The 17,686-nt window shown below is 50.9% G+C and overlaps 1 protein-coding gene across 6 annotated transcripts in view; it reads right to left on the bottom strand.

The window, feature by feature from the left end:
* UBE3C (ubiquitin protein ligase E3C) overlaps positions 1-17,686 on the bottom strand; it is a 110,543-nt gene that overhangs the window by 28,250 nt on the left and 64,607 nt on the right. For all 6 annotated transcript variants that reach the window (XM_045086278.1, XM_045086277.1, XM_045086280.1 and 3 more), the window contains one exon: positions 15,313-15,560. In XM_045086278.1, coding sequence (XP_044942213.1) covers positions 15,313-15,560 — 248 coding nt within the window. The remainder of the gene's footprint in view (positions 1-15,312; positions 15,561-17,686) is intronic.

Below are 17,686 nucleotides of genomic sequence, written 5' to 3' on the forward strand. Positions count from 1 at the left end.
CAGCACTTAGGAATCCCGTTATTTCCAAATGAGCGATGGCCTCAAAGCCAAGAAGGTTCTGTCCCAGCCGTCATGATTGATTCCAGGTGCTGAAGAGAAGCGTCATCCGGGCAGCGGACGTTAAAGTAAACTGGGAGCGTAAATCACGGGACGCTCGATACGTACGGTCATTGTTTGCCACTTGCGCATCAGTAACAATAAACCAGGGAAATCCGTTAAATAGATCCGAGCTACCTGAATTTTAAACAGAAATCCCACTGTGACTCATAAAATGTAAATGCTTAGGTGCAATTTTTTACGTAAGGCAGGTTTAGACCTTTAGAGCATTTAATATACAAGCACTAATAAATGATAGCACTAAGAACTCTGATTGCATCAGCTAAATGGATTATAAATTAAATTTCCATAATGTATGCAACTTAGATACAAATGTAAGCATAAATCAAGGTATTTTCTAAACACAGGTTAATTATACAATTTCAAAACTGCCTATTTTTTATGCAAAATAATCCACTTAGCATTTTTCACCCTGGCCTTGGTTCTCAGCCGGCTGAACCACAGCTGTTCCAGAAGCTCATCAATCACGACTTGTCACGGAAAGAATCGCAATAGGTATATGGAAAAAACCTGTAACGTATTTTTCAACTGTCTGTCTTTTATGAGTGTTTATAGCTAGAAATTGTGCCAAAATGATTTGAAATAAAAAGGATTAATTACAGTAGAAGCCTTTTAATATAAGTGAGTGCAGTCGCAATGCGGTTAATGCAAGCCGTGGCACTGCCTGGAGAGTGAGTGGGAGCCGCGCGGGAGGCCACTTCTGTTTGCTGCCAAAGAACTTCAGTAATTTACTACATTAAGAATCAATAAAAAAATAATGCTTTTCAAATGCGTCTCTATCAATCTTCAGGTAGTTCTAAAGCGAACATTTATAACTTAATCTAAAAACTATATGAGTTGTCTTGTGTTAAAGCCACCCTAACTGAGCAAAAGATGATAATTTTAATTACTTCAGATCATGCTAACCTTGGAGTTTAAACAAATAAAAGAAGGTTGTAGGCTGGTAGTGATGCGCTACGTAACAGCTGTTCTTCCACAAGAACAACCGAGCAGGAAACGCGGTCTCCGTGTGGGACTGCTGTGGTTTTCAGGACCATAAACCCCCACAGGGCAGAAAACACCCCTCATCCCTAAGGCCCGAGTCTACATACAACATGCGGCAACCCAGTCACTCGAGAGACATCTATTAAGTGACAACTATGGGCTAGGGACTACTTTCCACCTTTGGATTCCACAACCGTGAATTTGTTTGCAGAAACCCATTTCTTCTCTTCCGAGACACTTCAGGTTGTGCAGAACGATGTGTGTCACGCTCCATTCAAACCCCTGGGTCTTCACAATCCTACCCCAGAGGTCTTCCCACACTGCTCACAGCTCTCGTCAGCACAGTGGCGGCACTGCCCAATGCTCAGTTCTGCGCTATGGGGCCGGGTCCGGTTATCCCCATGTCTCTCCTGCACGCTGTCACCACCTAAGACGGCAAGGCAGCCCCTCCAGCTCCACACTCCCTTACACTCTTGGACATCCTACAGTACTTCTAGAAATAGGGACTCTGGGACACCTGGGTGGGTCATTGAAGCATTCATCTGCCTTCGGCTCAGGTCGCGATCCCAGGGTCCTGCGATGGAGCCCTGTATCGGCTCCTTGCTCAGTGGGGAAGCTGCTTCTCCCTCCACCTGCTGCTCCCCGGGCTTATTGTTTTTTTTTTTTTTTTAAAGATTTTATTTATTTATTTCACTCAGAGAGAAAGATCACAAGTAGAGCAGCAGGCAGAGAGAGGGGGGAAGCAGACTCCCCACCGAGCAGAAAGCCCAACTCGGGGCTCGATCCAGGACCTTGAGATCATGACTTGAGCCGAAGGCAGAGGCTTAACCTACTGAGCCATCCAGGCGCCCCTCCCTGGGCTTGTCTTGCCCTCTCTCTCCCTAATAGATAGATAAATAAATGAAATCTTAAAAAACAGAAACAAAACATGGGGCGCCTGGGTGGCTCAGTGGGTTAAGCCTCTACCTTTAGCTCAGGTCATGATCCCAGGATCCTGGGATCGAGCCCTGCATTGGGCTCATCTGTTCCAGAGGGAACCTGTTCCCTCCTCTCTCTCTGCCTGCCTCTCTGCCTACTTGTGGTCTCTGTCAAGTAAATAAATAAAATCTTACAAAAAAAAAAAAAAGAAAGAAACAGAAACAAAACAAAACCAACCAAGAACAAAAAACCCCGAAACAGTGACTCTGCCCATTCACGATTCAGCAAATGTTGGAGTAGGGGCCAGTGGCTCTGGTGTTCAGAGAAAAGGCATCACGGAAACCCTGAGGTTCAAGGCAGGGTGCTGGCACGGCCCTCCGCTTCCCTGCAGAGGCTCCCAAGTGGCCTTGAGCGGAGCGCCTGGGCCCTGCCCATGGCCCGAGAGCCCTTCTCTGAGAGCGGCCCTCCGGTGCCTCCCGTCACACCAGCAGCACAGGGCGCTGAGCGGGGGCTCCTCGGGCCACACCAGCCACTCAGGCCGGAAGAAAAGCCTTCCCCGAGGACAGGTCTTCCCTTGCTCAGGCCAACTGCTGGTGTGCACTTGATGCTTCGGCAGCCTTAGTTTACGAAACCGTCCTCTTTCAGAAACCCACCGGGGACCCTGGCGGGTGGGGCGTGAAGGTCCAGTTCTCAGATCCTGTCTTCCTCGCCGGACAGCCCGAGACGGAGCCCCGCCGCGGGGTGAGCGGGCGGAGCCGAGCGCCGAGGCTTCCCTGCCGCGTGTGTCTCCCCGCTTTCCTGGCTCCGCCCGCTCTGCCCACAGAGGCATTTCTGGAAGACCAGGAACCAAAAGGTTCGCCAACGTAACCCACCACGAGAGGGGACTACCTGGGAGATGTAGGACAGTCGTCCCGTCCCTGCCTCTGAAAGAGTTAACAGGAGTTGAGGAAACCACGGAGGCTCCGTTAAAGGACCCCACGTGGCAGAACATCTTCACTAGCGAAAAGGAAACTTTTCTCAGGTTTGAAGATTTTTTTACCGCACAGGATAGTAAAATACAGACTGAAATTCGAGGATACGGACGTCCCTCCAGGATAAGTAACGTCGCAGTGGCCGGGTGCTGAGAACTTCTACAGGCTGGGGACACACAGCGGGGCTACAGCTCCCCCGGCCGAAACCACCCGCAGAAGCCCAGCCCACGCTACCCCTCCGACACGTTCCGGCTCGGGCAAAATCGCGGCATCGCACTGTGTTTTTGGTAGCAGCTCTCCTGAGACAGGACTCACACGCTGCACAACCCACTCCTTTAGAGTGAAAACCCAACGGCTCTCACTCTTACACAACCATCAGCACAATCAACTTCCGCACACTTTCATCGCCCGCAGAAGAAACACTTCCGTCGCCGTGGGCCTCCTTTGTCGCACCTTCCCAGCCTGCGACGATCACGATCCACTTTCTCACCGCACAGATTCCCTCTCTGGACATTTCAGACGGACGGATGCCCGGCGGCGGTCTCTGGGATTCGCGCTCGTCCCGGAGCCCATTCTGCTCCGGTGTCCCCGCGGCCGTCAGGACTCCCTCCTTCCCGCGGCCACGCTGTTGCCAGTGGTGTGGACGCACCGAGTCCGTTCGGGCAGATGACGGACATTTGACCCATTTCTCTGCGTGGCTTTCACAGAGAAAGCCGCCATGAGCACGTTGTGCCTGAACACAGGCTGGCCCGGAAGGCAGGTCGGTGTGACCTGGCCCGACCCGCCCGTGTCCCGTGGGGTCGCATGACGTGCGCGCGGCTTCCCCGCGTCCTGGCCAGCACCGGGTGCCTCCTTCCGACCTCGTGGGCACGAGGTGGTCTTGCGCTGCGGTTTAGGTGTGCGTTTTCCTGATGACTAATGAAGGCGAGCACGTTTTCACGTGTTTGCTGCTCACTCGCTTACCTTCCCTGGAGAAATGTCCATCCGGGTTCTTGGCCCACTCTAAACTTAGACTGTCTGGATCCTGGAGTCCCTTCTCTACCCCAGTCCAAGTCTCGTACCAGACACGGATGCGAAGACTTTCAGTTTCTGGATGGTGTTCTTTAGAGCAAAAAGTTTCTGATGAAGTCCAACCCATTTTTTTCTTTTTGTGTTTCTGGTTTCGTTTCTAAGAAAAAGGATTATTCCCGATAATACTGCAATGGTTAGCACCGTTTGCAGGGTGGGCTGTGCTAGGCTTCTTTTTTTTTTTTTTTTAAAGATTTGTTGGGCACCCGGGTGGCTTTGTAGTTTAGGCGTCTGCCTTGGCTCAGGTCATGATCCCAGGGTCCTGGGACTGACTTGAACCCCACATTGAAGCAGCGGGAAGCCTGCTTCTCCTTCTCCCTCTGCTGCTGCTCCCCCCACCTATACTCTCTCTGTGTCAAATAAATAAATAAAATCTTAAAAAATAAATAAATATCTGTTTACTTACCAGAGAGAGGGAGAGCAGGTGCGCCGGGGAGAGGCTGAGGGAGAAAAGTGGACTCGACGCCCGCCGCCCTGTCCCTGGCTTTGACTCTCAGCGGCTGGGCTCCTGCGTCCCTCCCACGGCCGCCAGCCCCGGCCCTTGATCCTGACTCAGGGCCGCCTCCTGCACACTCCGACCTGACTTTGACCCAGTAGCCGCCTCCGGTCCGCTCTCCTGTGACTTTCTGTCTCTCTGCCCCCTGCCGTCCTCTGTCCCACCCAGGCACCCAGTCTTCAGGCCTGTCCTGAGTGTCCCTCCCCGATCTGGTTTCAAACACCCCACACCCGGACTCCTTCCTGCCCAGTGTACGCGGCCCCCACCGCTAACCACAACACCACACCTCGTCTTGTTTCTGCCCTCAGGTCCTCATGACCAGCCTCCTCTCCACGGCCCAGATTTAAAGGTTCACGGCCATGATCACATCTTGTGCCCTCGACTCCCCTGTACCCAGCTCACCGGCAAACACCGCCCACCCCGGGTTCAACCTACCGCCACTCCTGCGTCAGTGCCCCCCACAATGATGCCGCTGCCGGACTGACGTGGGCTTTACGTTATTTTTGTTTTTTTACTGTTCTTGCTGCACAAATGAAGACCAGAGATGAGCAGCAGACTTTAAAGCGGGCCCAGGTTTCTAATTTTGTTTTTTTTTTTTTTAAGATTTTATTATTTATTTGACAGACAGAGATCACAAGTAGGCAGAGAGGCAGGCAGAGAGAGAGGAGGAAGCAGGCTCCCCGCCGAGCAGAGAGCCCGATGCGGGGCTCGATCCCAGGACCCTGAGATCATGACCCGAGCTGAAGGCAGACGCCCAACAACTGAGCCCCCCAGGCGGCCCTGTGTTTCTAATTTTCACGGTGACGACTCAGCATGGCTTAGAGAAAGGAAAATGGCCTCAGTATAATGATACTGATCTGCACTTAATCAGCAACAAACTTATGAGAAGGGACAGCTTAACAGTGAGCGGGCTCTATACTTGACTCAGGAGAAGAAAGAATTTTGCTAAGTATCTCAGGGGGCTAAAGCTACAGCAATACTTTTAGGTTGTGGAATCAACTGAATTCTGGAACATATGTGTGATTTTTACCACACAATCTAACTTACTTGTTTTTACTTCCCATTCAGTTTTGAAGAAATAAAATGAACGTAGACAGAACGCCATGGCCCTGGCGGACGGGAGGGAGAGTGCAGAGAGGGGAGCCCTTTGCTGCTGAAGGGGCAGACTGGAAACCGTGGGTGTCAGCAGCCGTGAGGGCCAGCCCGGTCCTCAGAAGGGGCAGGAGTCCAACAAAGGGACCACTTTTAAGTTATGATGGTCTTTGGTTTTTCTGCTTCCAAAACAAGCTGAAGGTCAAGGAGAGCAAACTCATAATGAACCATCCACTGTGGGGAACGGGGAGATGCAGAGAAAGCTCCAGACGCGTTTGTGAAATTTGCTGACATCAAAGTAAAAAAGTCTCAACATTGATTGGAAGGCTTGGGCTAAGCACAGAATGATCAACTATTTGCTGAATATTATGTTTAAAAAAATCTAGGGGAAAAGATATATTAACTTTAGAGACAAGAGCACTTAGTCCGATGACAATCAGAGGAAGAAGCTCAATTACACTGACCCTTAATGAGTCGGAGAGTTCAAAACAAGATATTATAAAAGAGAAGCTTTGCCATTTAAGACCAGCGGAACTTAAATCACCAGTACTCACTTCAATCTACACTTTTAAAGGCTCAGCAAATTCAATGAGCGTTTTACAAAAGGACTCCAATGATATTCAAGAATAAATTTTCCCATGTCTCAAAAATGCCAGGATAAACTGTTCACTGTTACACTCTCTGCTACTTTACTTGTGCACTGTATGCTACTGAAACACGAAATTATAAACCACATGGAAGTTTCAGGGTCTTCTAATTAAAAATTGGAAATACATGACCAAGATATTATCAAATAATCTGATTTATAGGCATCCTGCTCCAATTAAATCAATATTCTGAAGCAAGGGGGGGAAAAGCCATTTTCAAATAGAATTCAAATATGATAAAAGAGCTCCTTCAATAAATTCCTGAACTTAATTGGCTTAAATGGACCTAGGTGCTTCTATCTGTAAAAAAAAAAGTTCAAGATGACATTACCACATCCTTGAGCTGTTTATTTATTCCCTGTCTGAAGCCTGATTTACAGGCGATAAAACGCAATCACGACCCACACCAGAAGCAGGAATCATCTGCTAATGGAACTTCTAATTGAGAAGTGACCAGTGACATGAGGTAATTCTTTCCATGTAGGATTGCTCTTCCAGACCTCTGTGCACTTCATCACAGTAAACAATCACTAACATATGCATTAAAGAAAATTTAAATACATTATGACCCAATAAATATCATAATCAATCAATACACAATTTTCTTCCCCTAGGATTTAACGTGCAGACACCACACTATTAGGGAAAGACCGTTAGGCTCACTTAGATAGGGACAATTTTTAACATGCTGGTACAAAGTTTAACCATTTGTAATCAGATAATAATCAGATGTTTTAGGAACTAGTATTCCCTTAGGAATTTACAGTAAACTATCTAAGTAAAATCTTAAATACGTAAAACTAAATTGTCTACCATCCTCATAGAACTAGAGTTTTGTTACTGGTTCTGTCTAACCGCCACTATTTTATTAATTAATTAATTTTTTAAAAAATATTTTATTTATTTATTTGACTGACAGAGATCACAAGTAGGCAGAGAGGCAGGCAGAGAGAGAGGTGGAAGCAGGCTCCCTGCTGAGCAGAAAGCCCGATGCCGGACTCGATCCCAAGACCCGGAGAAGACGACCCAAGCCGAAGGCAGATGCCTAACCCACTGAGCCACCCAGGCGCCCCTAACCTTCACTATTTTAAAGAGCATCACTGAGATACAATTTACACTAACTTTACTTCTGGGAGGAAGGTGTAGGTCCCTAATTCTCCCTAGAGCCTGGTACATAACGCAGAGGAGAGGAGTAAGAGTGCTCTGCTGTCGGCTCTGGACCTCCAGGCCCCGCAAGGACACCGCTTCCTCACAGCGTCTGCACCTGGGAACATCGTGCCCATAAACAGGAAAAAAAGTTTATCCTCGCCAGACTTACAGAACTAATAGGCAGAAAACTTCAGCAAACCAGGACCATCTAATTATCTCGTCTCTGTGTTAATCAAGATTGGACAATTTGTACATTTGGAAAAAAAAATAATAGCAAATTTTAGTAAGATTTAACTCATGCAAATAAAATCACTTCCCCTATTGTCCGTAACCACACTGTGAGAACCACTAAATTCAGGGGGTACTTGGGGGGCAGCCGGCCAGCTCAGTCAGTGCAGCATGCCACTACTCATCTCGGGGTCATGAGTTCCAGCCCCATGGGGGGAGGCAGAGATTAAATAAATAAATAAATAAATAATAAATACTTAAAAGATTTAGGGAGTATCTCAGTTTAGTCTAGCAAAATAAAGGCTCACCATTATTATTTTAAAATTTAATTTCATTACTATTAATTTAGGAGATTCTCAGGCTCACCTTAATAGAAAGAACTAGTATATCATTTCAAAGATTTTCATTAAATGGGTTATAAAATATTATCGTCCGGAGGGAGCTGAAGCTGGGTCCTGGGGACCACTGCCAGAGAGAGACGGTATCTCACAGAGACGGACACCAAAGCCAGCACACGGCTTCAGGTGGGAGAGGCAGGTTATACCTTCGAATGAATTAAAGTAGAAAATAGTCTGTTTGACAGTTATGTTAAAGAATTTAACAGCAGGTCAATGTCTGAAATTTGTCTCTGATGATAAGGAGAGACTAAAGAAACATATGTTCATAATGGTGAGGTTAAGTCAGAGCCCATTTCTAAACTTGACAACACCGAGAACCTATATTATTAAAGTAGCAACATTTGGAATCAGAACAAATGAACAGTGACTGGGCTGTTAACCGCTGACCTCAGAGATAAAAAGAAAGGGTATGATTTTTCTACTGAGGACCTCCTGGGTCCCCTCCACCATCCCGAGCTCCATTACCATCTGTCATTAATGAACACAGGCACAGCACTGACGACACAGGTACAGTAATTACCACAGTGCCACGCCGGCACATGGCTGGACAGATCACTGAAACAGAACTGAAAGTTCAGAAAAAACCCTTACATTCATTGTCAACGGACTCCTGACAAGGGAACTGGGTTGGTCTTCCCCAACCAATGGTGCTGTGACGACTGGACAGCCACACACGCAGCACCAAGTGGGACCCCTACCTCACACCATCTACAAAAATTAACGAAAAATGATACGTAACTGGAAAGAGAGGAGCTTATCTGGCCCCTAAAACTGAAAAATAAAATCCTAAATCATACCATAAAAAAACTAAGTCAAAATGGATTAAAGACCTAAATATAAGAAATAAAAGTACCAGGCTCAGAATGATACACACAGGTGTAATTTTAGGACCCTGGGTTGAACCGTGCAACCAAGGTTTCTTAGATAAGCCTGCAGAAGCTCAGGCAACAGAAGAAAAATAAATGCATTAAGACGTCCTTAAAATTAAACACTCTGGAGCTGAAAGGCTGCTGTCAAGAAAGCAAGAGACACCCCACAGAATGGGAGAAAATACTTGCAAATCATCATGAGGATGAGAAGGGACCCGAAACGAGGACATGTAAAGGACTTAACAGAAGACACACCGCTGAAGACACGGAGGACTGACTCAAGGGGACCTTTCTCCACAGAAAGATGCCCGACACCGCGAGTCCTCCAGGAGCTCAAAAGCACAATGAGATATGATTTCACACCCACGAGGATGGTTCTCATAAAAACACAAAAATAAACAAGTCAAGTAAGTAAAATAAAGAGATTAAGCAGACAGTGTTAAGTGTCGCCATGGTGTGGAGGAGCCGGAGCCTGCACACACTGCTGACGCCCAGAGTGGGCTGCGGACTGGCAGAACCACCGATTCAGCACTCCCAGTCCGTGGCGCAGAGTTCTCTCGCCTGAGAGAGACGCACACATCTGTGCACACAAACACTCCACAGACGGTCCCGGCTCATGATGGTTTCTCTCGGGACTTTTCAACCTTAAATGATGTGAAAGCGACACTGTGAGTTCAGGACGTGGACCTCTTGCTGGGCTAGCGCTTCGAGGTTGGACCCTCCCTGATGATGCCGGCCGGTGGCCGCAGCTCCCAGCAGCCGAGCGACCACCAGGGTCAACGGTCGGCAGGGTGGGAACTGGGTGCGCCCCCACCGCCCGCCCATCTGTCTGTCACTTTCAGGACAGCGTTCGTGCAGTCCAGGAGCGACTCGACACCCTACTGTCACACAGGCTTCGTGTTTCCTGACTGCGTACCTGTGGGCTCGTGGGAGCGCTCTGGGCGCACTTCAGGTGGGCCGCGCTCTGTGGTGACCTTGGCGAGGGGAAGTATGGGAAATGCATTCTCAACATCTGATATCCTCAATTTACGATGGGTTTTTATTGGGATGTCACCCCGTCCTAAGTCAGGGAGGACCGGGACACAAATGCTCACAGCAGCACGATTCCCAACAGCCGAAGCGGGAGCACTCGCATGTCCCCTGTCGGATGGGCGCGTAAACCACACGTCTTCCACCCACACAGCGGAGCACCAGCCAGCTCGAAGGAAGAAGTCCTGACACAGGCTACGGCATCGGGAACCTTGGAAACATTCTGTGAAGAAACCAGTCACCAGCGGCCGTGTGTTGCAGGAGCCCACTTCTGTGAAATGTCCAGAGCAGACAGATGCATAGACAGCACATGAGTGGGAGCCCAGGGCCGGTGGGGGCAGCCTGGAGGGGGCTGCTTGTGCACGAGAGCTCACCTGTTCACAACAAGAGCACGCCTGTTCACAACACAGCCACTGTTCTCCAAGTACACGGCGGTGACGGCAGCACACCTCCCTGAACCTGTCAGAAACCACGGAACGGCCCACTCTAAAAGGCTCAAGTTCTACATCGAAATCTAATGATGTACCGTCTGCTGACGAACATAACATTTAAAAAAGGGCTGATGGACGCCTGGGTGGCTCAGTCGGTTAAGTGGCTGCCTTCGGCTCGGGTCATGATCCTGGCGTCCTGGGATCGAGTCCCACATCGGGCTCCTTGATCGTTGGGGACCCCGCTTCTCCCTCTGCCTCTGCCTGCCTCTCTGTCTGCCTGTGCTCGCTCTCTCTCTGACAAATAAATAAATAATAAATCTTTAAAAAAATAAAAAATAAAAAAAGGGCTGAATTTTATGGAATGTGAATCATTTCAAAAAAGCTGTGATGCATCTATCAGTATATTCATTTATTTTTTTAAAAAAGTCACAAGAGCATAATCTGCTTTGCAGGCACTGTTTTTTGTTTTTTGTTTTTTAAGATTTTATCTATTTACTTGACAGACAGAGATCACAAGTAGGCAGAGAGACAGCCAGAGAGAGAGGAGGAAGCAGGCTCCCTGCTGAGCAGAGAGCCCGATGCGGGGCTCGATCCCAGGACCCTGAGATCATGACCTGAGCCGAAGGCAGAGGCTTTAACCCACTGAGCCACCCAGGCGCCCCCAGGCACTGTTTTTTTTTTTTTTTAAAGATTTTATTTATTTATTTGACAGAGAGAGAGAGATCACAAGTAGGCAGAGAGGCAGGCAGAGAGAGAGGAGGAAGCAGGCTCCCCACTGAGCAGAGAGCCCGATGCAGGACTCGACCCCAGAACCCTGGGATCATGACCTGAGCTGAAGACAGAGTCTCCAACCCACTGAGCCACCCAGGCGCCCCCAGGCACTGGTTTTTAAGTCCCTTCTCACATGGGCTGACTCCAGGGTGCAGAGTGGCAGGTCCGTTTCCCAGGGTCAGGGAACGGAATGCAGCTGCATATCTGCGAGGAACTTACTCGACAGCTGAAAATGAGGGCAGTTCTGATTAATTCTCATAGGAAACAATGTAGCAACGTTGATTTCTTATTTCCTGAAGAACAAGAGACTCCCTAACCGCCATCCATAGGTACTGAGTCTGCGCACGGCACGGCCTCCGTTTACCCCCTGGCGGGACGTCCCTGCAGGGGGCGCCACTGTGTCCTTCCGGCCCCCCCCCCCCCCGACCTCCTAGCAGGGGGTCACTGTTCACCTCTTCCCTTCTGACACACCATCTTCTCTGACCTTCCTCCCCACACGGCCACTGCCCGCGGTCCCGTGGGTGCCCAAGCGCCGAGGGCCGCGACCTCCGCCGGCTCCGGGGCAGCCAGAGCTCACCTTCTGACCGTCCCTCCTCACGCGGTCCACACGCACCGCCGCCCCCGGGCCCACCTTCCCTGCTCGGGACCGCTGATGCCAACCCCTCCCTCCCGGCTCCAGAGCTGCTCAAGCCCCAGGCGGCCGCTCCAGTCCAAACCGAGGAGAACTGCGCAGTGAACGGGTTTCCCCGAGCCAGTGCCGGCCGGTCCCACCGCGCCCCGCGGACAGCTCTCCTGGAGCGCGGCCCCGCGCAGTGTCCGGCTGGCCGCTAGGCCGCTCCTCGCCCCTCTCCTCCCCCCGACAGCTCACCTGCACCGAGCCGCCCCAGCTTTGAAAACCAACCCACCCACACGTTCCTGGACCGTGTCCTCACTGTGCCGGCTCCCCTTCCCTCCAGAGTGAAGCCTTCGGAAAAGGCCACCGACACCCTTGACTATTTCCCTCTTCCTCACCGCACAGCAAGCTCATTTCATCAGACCATGTGGCCACGAACATCGCCAAGGACAACCCCTGCCCACGAGCTGACGAGCGGACATCGGACGTGGCTGTCACAGGAGGGACCGAGACTTGGCACTACCAGGAGCGAAGCGTTCGCACGGGCTACGCCTCTGACGATCCTCAGAAACACGACTCCAGGTGAAGGAAGCCAGTCCCTATGGGCCACGTATGTGAGGTGCCATTTCACGTAACGCCCAGAACGGGACACGGCGGAGACTAAGGGTCGTTATCGTCGGCCTACGGTCTGGGGAGGGAAAGGACGAGTGTTGGCAGACACAGGAGAGGAACGCTCCGAGTCTGACAGCGGTGATGGCTGCACCACTCTGAACACACGGAGACTCCTGAATCGCACACCTGAAAATCATTCATTCGCCATCCACTCAAGTGATCGCTACACCCACGGTGGGCTCGAACTCACAGCCCCAAGATCAAGGGCTGCACGCTCCATGGACCGAGCCAGCCGCTGAACCCCGCGCTCCCGGCAGGCCGACTGCAGGAGTGTGGATCGTATCTCAATACAGTGGTGCTAAGAAAAAGCACCAGGGACATAAAGCCCTGCGGACCGGTCCCGTGGTCACTTTTCAGCCCTCCCTGACCTCGAAGCATCACGTTGCTATGAGCAAGGCCAGCACTGCTGAGGACCCAGGCACAGTCCCAGACCCTTAAGTCTGAGTCTCCCCCTCTGAAACCCATGTGCCCCATGCTGTCCCCTTACAAATGTAGTAAGTCTCAGTCATTTGCTCAAACAATGATTTTCCATGACCCCCCCGATGGAGACCAAAGATTTCACCATGGCTCTTTGTCATTTGTCTGTTGGCTTGGCCCTCCAGCAGGGTCAGCAAACCGTCCTGGAAATGGCCCAAGAGCACATGCTTTCTTTGGGCTTGTTCAGCTGCCATAGCAGGGAGAGCAAGCGTGCGCTGTAAATGACGCCTACTGGAATTCTAATAATCTCCTTCTAACTACTAAAACGAGGTGGGAGGTGGGTGGAGTTGGCCAGAGGCTGCAGCTGGCTGCCCTCCGTCCCAGCGCATCACCTCTAGTCATACCTGTCAACCTGCAGAAGCCCCACTGATGTCAATTCTAGTGTCATAATCCAATCTGTCCCTCAAAACGCGGACATTGCGGACAGTAAATACTGAGTGCGCAGCACTATCCCACTCTTCAAGAGGGGAACCAAAATGCATTCCCAGACTATCCAAAGATGCTAACGAACTTCCCCCAAATACCATGGAAAACATGTATCTATCTGTAACAACACACCAATGATTCTTGGGTAATGTACGTTTTATGTAATAATGATCTTATTATATGTTGTGACCCTTTACAGACCCATTATATGTTGTGACCCTGTCTCTACGCTGTGAGACAGACCCCCGTAATGCAAACAAACAAGGAAGGCATCTTCTGAACTCAAGCTGGCGGCTGGCCGAAGCCCCGTAAGGAGCCAGCATGGCTGGTGGGGAGGACAGAAAGGGGCTGCGTCCTTCCAGTGAGGTGGGCCAGCAGCGGGCCCCCCCTGGGGCCCAAGCACTGCGCTCTCCCCAGCCTTCGCCTCAGTTCTCGGGATATACAGTGGGCTTCTGGGTCAGACAGTGGGTTTGGGGCAAACCTGTGTCACTGCCACCAGAGTGGCTGCTCGTGCGCAATCGTCTGACCCCGGGGGTCCTTGCCCACTGCCCCAGACACATCACATTTTCCCTGTCACCAGAGTTACGGTGAGTGCCATGAATCATTCGTTCAAAAAAAAATCGAGAACCGACTTTCCATTTCCCAGGGAAAGAGCCTAGATGATTTCCCACCTCATTTAGAGCAGTCCAGACCCAAGTCTCAATTACTGATTTTACCGGGATGTCTGTCAGCCGCGTGCTGCTGGGGTCAGCAGCCGTGCACCTGGCATCTATGTAAGTACAAAGACTGCAACAAAACGAAACAAAGTATCCCGGAAATACAACCTTGCATATAAACACTACCCCACTTAGAAAGGTCAGTAATCAATGAAAAAGAAAATAAAAAAACCAAATTCCGTCTTTGGATTGCATGTGACGCCCAGGGAAGCAGTCGGCTGGGCCTGATTTAGATGGGGTATCCAGGCCTGCAGCTCCTACCAGGCACACCCACAGGCAATGCTACGGGGGGGCGGGGGGGGGAATGTTTGCATCCCACAACGTTCACAAGCTACTGTCCTAACCCCAGGGCAGCATTAGGAGGTGGGACCTTTGGGAGGTGATTAGGTCAGGAGGGTGCAGCCCTCGGGAACGTGACTGGTGTCCTCATCAAAGCGACCCCTGAGAGAAGGCTGTCCTGGAGATGAACCAGGACAAGGGCCCCCAGCAAATGGGACGCAGGGCATCCTGACCATGGCCTTCCAGCCTCCAGAACTGGGAGAAGCAGATGTCTGTGTCCCCTAAGCTGCCCGGTCTGTGGTGGTGGTATGTCCCCCCGAAGGCCTGTAGCAGGCTGCCCGGGTTTATCACTGTCTCACCGGGAAACGGCTCGCTTCCACGAGGCTACACCGCTCACAAATCGTTTCCCCTCATTTACAGGAGAGGGAGAACTGTGTGTGTGGGTCGGCAGGGGTGCAGCATTCTGGTTATCAGGGCACTTCTGTCATCTCATCCTTAATGGCCATTCTCCCGGAGTCTGCGAACAGCACACACAACGCTCGGCCCGCGTGCGGCACCGGTGCGCTTCTACCTCGCGTGCAGCACTCCGCAAGCTCACAGGGCCTTCAGAGGACCCCTTGAACGCTATCCACAAGAGCGATGGGGAGACTCACAGTACTTCCAGGGGGCACACTGATGGCAAGAGACAGATATCCAGAGACTTCGACAGACAGGATTTTACGTTACACGTTCCCCAGGTTTTCTGTGCCATACAAGCGATTTATGCGTGTGACTCCTGTGTGTGCAACGTGTAACGAGGAAACGTTGAGTTATTATGTGAAAGAACACTGCTCAGGGTTCACCAGGATAAGGTCGGTAATCCTGAGCAAAAACCTTCAACGAAGCAGGCAGCAACCACACAGAAAGGAAAAGCTTCTGCATCCGGCGGTCCAAGGTCCGTTTGCACACAAAGCTCCCTTACCTTTCCAAGCATCCGGCCCAGGAAGTAGTAGTGTCTCGCAAACGAGTCTCCCACGAGCATCCGAGCGGCCGGGCTGGGGTACAGGAGCCCTTCATTAGTGGTCTTGAAGAAGCCCTGGTTGGGGTTAAAGCCTGACTTGAGCAGTTCATTCAGAAACTCTCTGAAAATACCGCCACCGTCAATGCCGGCTTCGTCCAGGCCATGGGCGTTCAGTAAGTGCACACGGATCCGCTTTTTCAAATCAGGCTCTGTAAAAACGAGCGGATAACGGGGGTGGGGGGGGAAAGGATTTTAAAAGAAGGCAATAAAATAAGCCGGTACTATGGGGGGTTTTGGGAAAAGGAGCAACAATGTTAAAGATGTATTAGTGCAGGACTCCAAACACAAAATAAAACAGATGAAGGGGCACCTGGGTGGCTCAGTGGGTTAAAGCCTCTGCCTTCGGCTCAGGTCATGATCTCAGGGTCCTGGGATCAAGTCCCACATCAGGCTCTCTGCTCAGCAGGGAGCCTGCTTCCCCCCTCTCTCTGCCTGCCTCTCTGCCTGCTAGTGATCTCTGTCTGTCAAATAAATAAATAAAATCTTAAAACACACACACACAGATGATGGGCCCGCTGGACCTGTATGTCCCCCAAAGCCGACAATGGGAGAGAGAGAAGACGTTCATGTATTACGCATGCAGATGAGGAGAAACCGAGTGCCCAGGACGGGATTAAGTTATCCCTCACAGTCTAAAGGCTATGACACGATCTAAAATAGTCTACAATATGCGGAGAGGGCAGAGGGGATTAAGCACATAAGAGTATGAGGGACAGAGACACAGATGCAGGGATCCGAAGGGGCACGTGCACCCCCGTGTTCACAGCAGCAACATCCACTATGGCCAAACTGCGGGAAGAGCCGAGATGCCCATCGACAGACGAACACATAAAGACAACGCGGTATATATACACAATGGAATACTACGCAGTCATCAACCCCCCCCCCCCCCCCCCGAAACCTTGCCATTTGCGATGATGTGGATGGAACTGGAGGTTATCATGCTAAGCGAAGTAAGTCAATCAGAGAAAAACAATTATATGATCTCTCTGATAAGAGGAATTTGAGAAAAAAGACAGAGGATCATAGGAAGGGAGGGAAAAATGAAACAAGACGAAACCAGAGAAGGAGACAAACCAGAGGAGACTCTTAGTCTCAGGAAACAAACTGAGCATTGCTGGAGTGAAGGGGGTGGGAGGTGGGGGGCTGGGTGATGGACACCGGGGAGGGTGTGTGTTGTGGGGAGTGCTGGCTGTTGTGTAAGGCTGATGAACCATAGACCTGTACCCCTAAACCAAATAATACATCCTATGTTAATAAAAGAAAAAGAAAAATACTAGGGGAACAGAAATTATTACCGAGGAAGTCAAAAGACAAACGAATAAAGGGTAACAGTACAGAGTCTCTGAAGGAGGTGCGCGGAGCAGGAGTCAGAGCCCAGAGTCCACATTTTCACCGAATAGTGTCATTGGGCTGAGAAGCGTGTAAGTCTGTTCAGTTACAGTGTGTCACAAAGAAAAACAAGACAAATTTGTGAAGCTGCTTAATCATGGCTGGTGTCTAAGAGAACGTCCAGCCAGGTCCTCCAGAGGACAGGACTGCTGGACTCGCCTACAATGTGCCACAAGAGCCTCAGGACGCAGACCCCAACCACAAGCCAACGGAAGGGAAGGTGTTCTGCCAGAGTCCCAAGCAGGTGGTCTGCACTGGACAGGCTCAGTCAAGCTGCAGGTTTCAGAAAGTGACCCTCGCGTCCTCATCTCTGTCCCCCCACCTCCCGTCCCGTGGGCGCTCTGCATCTCAGGAGGCGGGGAGGGGCAGAGGCGCGGGCCGCGGGCCAGAGGGGCAGGGGTGCAGACCAGCTGGCCCCGGGTCTGCCTGAACACGGCAGTGGGCGAGTGTTAGTACTCCTGAAGTCCCGGAAGCCAGCTGTGACTATTCTAGAACGTGGCTCAGACCGGGCCACGCCGATTTACCGGACGGATATCTCCCCACCATGCCTGGCAGCACAGACTTCATGCTCCAAGGAGCTGGCAGAAGCCGTGCCCGGCGAGTTCGGCGCTCACGCCGGCACCTCGCTCGGGAGTAGGGGAGGCAGGCCGACCGGAGCCATCTGCCGACGGCCTGCTTTTGTCCTTTGTAAGGAATAACGACCACCCACTACTCACCCGAGCTAGAACTGACGTTAGAATTTCACACACATTACTTCAAGTCCTTCAACAACCTGCTGGGTTAAGAATTATCCCCATCCCGGATGGGCTAAAAGGGTGCAGGCATTACGGAGGGCTTCTGTTGGGAGGAGCACTGGGTGTCGCCCAGAAGCGACGAAGCCCTG

This window comes from Mustela putorius, unplaced genomic scaffold, assembly GCF_011764305.1.
Source record: "Mustela putorius furo isolate JIRA1106 unplaced genomic scaffold, ASM1176430v1.1 tig00000929_pilon_pilon_pilon, whole genome shotgun sequence".
Classification (NCBI taxonomy): domain Eukaryota; kingdom Metazoa; phylum Chordata; class Mammalia; order Carnivora; family Mustelidae; genus Mustela; species Mustela putorius.